The following is a 2,337-nucleotide window of genomic DNA, read 5'->3' as shown; positions in this document are numbered from 1 at the left end:
AGCTTCCAACAACCGTCACAAAGTTCTGATTATTTCTCTGCTTCAAATCAAGAGATAAACAAAACTTTTACACTTCTGTTCATTTGACATTCGCCGATAAAACATTGAACCTGAGACATCAATTAAAAGCTTCTCAACACAATTGTGATCAGAAATAATTAATTTTGTAAAAAATAAACTATTTTTGCGAAAGTTTTCAGTGTTTAACTCAAAGTAAGTAAAATAAATAAATTGGTAACTGTAATAAATAGAAATGTGTGAAGTGAAATAGAAATATTTGACCGCGCTGACGCTACAGCTGTTCAATAACAAGATTATGACGTTAAAGGGGAAGTAAATTGACAGCTGCATTAGTATTGACAACTAAGTAAACTTTAATGAACAGCTGTTTGTTTGAAAGCTTTTTGAAATCTATTACCATTCAGAAAGCTTAAAATTACAAAGTGGCTAGATGATGAAATTAAATAAATTTTTTACTTAAAAAATAAGACATAGAAAAGTATTAATTCTCTCATCATCTATCAGTAATCTTTTTCATAACATATGTAGGTTCAGATAAAATTTATTCCGAATGCATAGTGGATATTTCGATAAACTTTTTCTTGTCAGTTACTTCATGGTTTGATTTTCGAAAAAACTTCTCAGTATTTTTCGAGTAAGACGCAGTCAATATAAAAACAACTGACTCCCAAACTCTCTACCAGCTACACAATTACTAACCTATACTATACATGCTTTGTGTTCGACAAATATTTTTACTCACATTTCCTTCCCCAAGCACCAATTTCTGCAATTCTCCATATGTTTTTAGAAATAATTTAAGAAATCAATAAACTAATTTTATTACAGTTTTTAACTTAATAATTACCTGAAAATACAATTTAAATGATAGAAAAATCTTCCGCTTTTCAGATGTCTTCCAAGTTTTACTACTTTGGTTTTGGCAGTAATCTTCTAGCCAAGAGAATACACATACAAAATCCTACGGCGGTGCGCATAGGACCTGGGAAGCTGGAAGTAAAATATAAACATCTTTAAGAATCTCATTTGTAAACTAAATATTAATCCTTAACTTTACAGAATTACCAACTTGATTTCTATACGAGTTCCCGCACTTGGTATGGCGCGCCCGCGACCATAGTACCCAAACAGAGCGCCTGTGTTTTTGGCGCTATTTGGGAGATTGATAACAGCAATTTAAAGGATTTAGATGAGTAAGCAATATATATTTTTTACAGCATAAGATTTAAGTCCAACTCTGTTTCAGTCAAGAGGGTGTCTCCTATGGCATTTATGTGCCGATCACAGTGCCGGTACTGGAGCTTAACAGCGGCAGGGTGATGGAGTGCCGCGCCTATCATTTAACAAATCAACCAACGGGTGACGTGCGATGCCTGAAACCCGAAGAGATACCCTACGATCGTCAGCCATCGAAAACATATATGAAAACTATTGTGAAAGGTGCTTTGGAGACATGTCTGCCCGCGGAGTACGTGCAGTGGCTGCGCACCATTAAACACAACGGCAAGATGGTCGATGCGTTGGAAAAGAAATTGGAATTGCAAGATGTAAACTTGTAAGCGCAGTTGAGGGTCATAGAAACTTTGCCAGCAGAGTGAAACTTAAAGAGTTTACTGAATCATAAGACAGAGAAATGCACCTAAAGCATTTAGATAGGAGCCTAGGAGTTCTTATTAATCAGTTCGTACAAGTCAATAGAATTGGAAAAGTTATGAAATTTATAATAGCAAAGAGTAATAATAACATTATTTGTATTTATTATAAAATGTTTTTGGACTTTTATTTATTGTTGTATCTGTGAAAAAAGTTATTTCAGCTGATCGAACTAGATCGCAATGGTATCTACTCTTCTGGATAAAGAGGTTTAAGTGTTTTTTATGCGTGAATAGCGATTCTATGTTAGAGTTTTGTAAATATTTAAAGTTTTCTGTCTTCAATTTCGGAAAAAGTTGGAAAAACGGTCACGCTGTCAATTATTGAGATGTGTGTAATGCCCTCTATTTGATAAAACCTTGAAGTTAAAGTAAAAAGACAGGTATCTTCTACTATACTTTTCGAAAAATTTATCTAAATATGGTATCAAAAGTGAAGGAATAGGCGGGTGTACCTGGTTTTGTCCATAGTTTGATTTTGGACACACAATAAAACTTGTTCTAGGAAGAATATTATGTTCCAGTTTATTAACTAATCACCTTTTGTTTATCATAGTTTGAATTCTAGGATCTTTTTTGGATAAAGTTAACATGTAATATAGAATATGGTGGCAAGGAATATTCATTGGCGAGTGACAGTTCGGACATTTCCCGAAATTTTTTT

General features: G+C 33.6%; 1 protein-coding gene across 1 annotated transcript; it reads left to right on the top strand.

Moving 5' to 3' along the window:
- On the top strand, positions 1-1,803 carry LOC126762023 (gamma-glutamylcyclotransferase-like). Its single transcript, XM_050478496.1, has 4 exons — positions 1-213; positions 913-1,017; positions 1,081-1,214; positions 1,268-1,803. The coding sequence occupies exons 2-4, from the start codon at positions 913-915 to the stop codon at positions 1,578-1,580; spliced, it is 552 nt and encodes a 183-aa protein (XP_050334453.1). The 5' UTR covers positions 1-213; the 3' UTR covers positions 1,581-1,803.
- Positions 1,804-2,337: the final 534 nt, after the last annotated feature.

This window comes from Bactrocera neohumeralis, chromosome 6 (assembly GCF_024586455.1).
Source record: "Bactrocera neohumeralis isolate Rockhampton chromosome 6, APGP_CSIRO_Bneo_wtdbg2-racon-allhic-juicebox.fasta_v2, whole genome shotgun sequence".
Lineage (NCBI taxonomy): Eukaryota > Metazoa > Arthropoda > Insecta > Diptera > Tephritidae > Bactrocera > Bactrocera neohumeralis.
The sequence above is the reverse complement of the archived record's forward strand: the minus strand, read 5'-3'. Positions and strand labels throughout refer to the sequence as shown.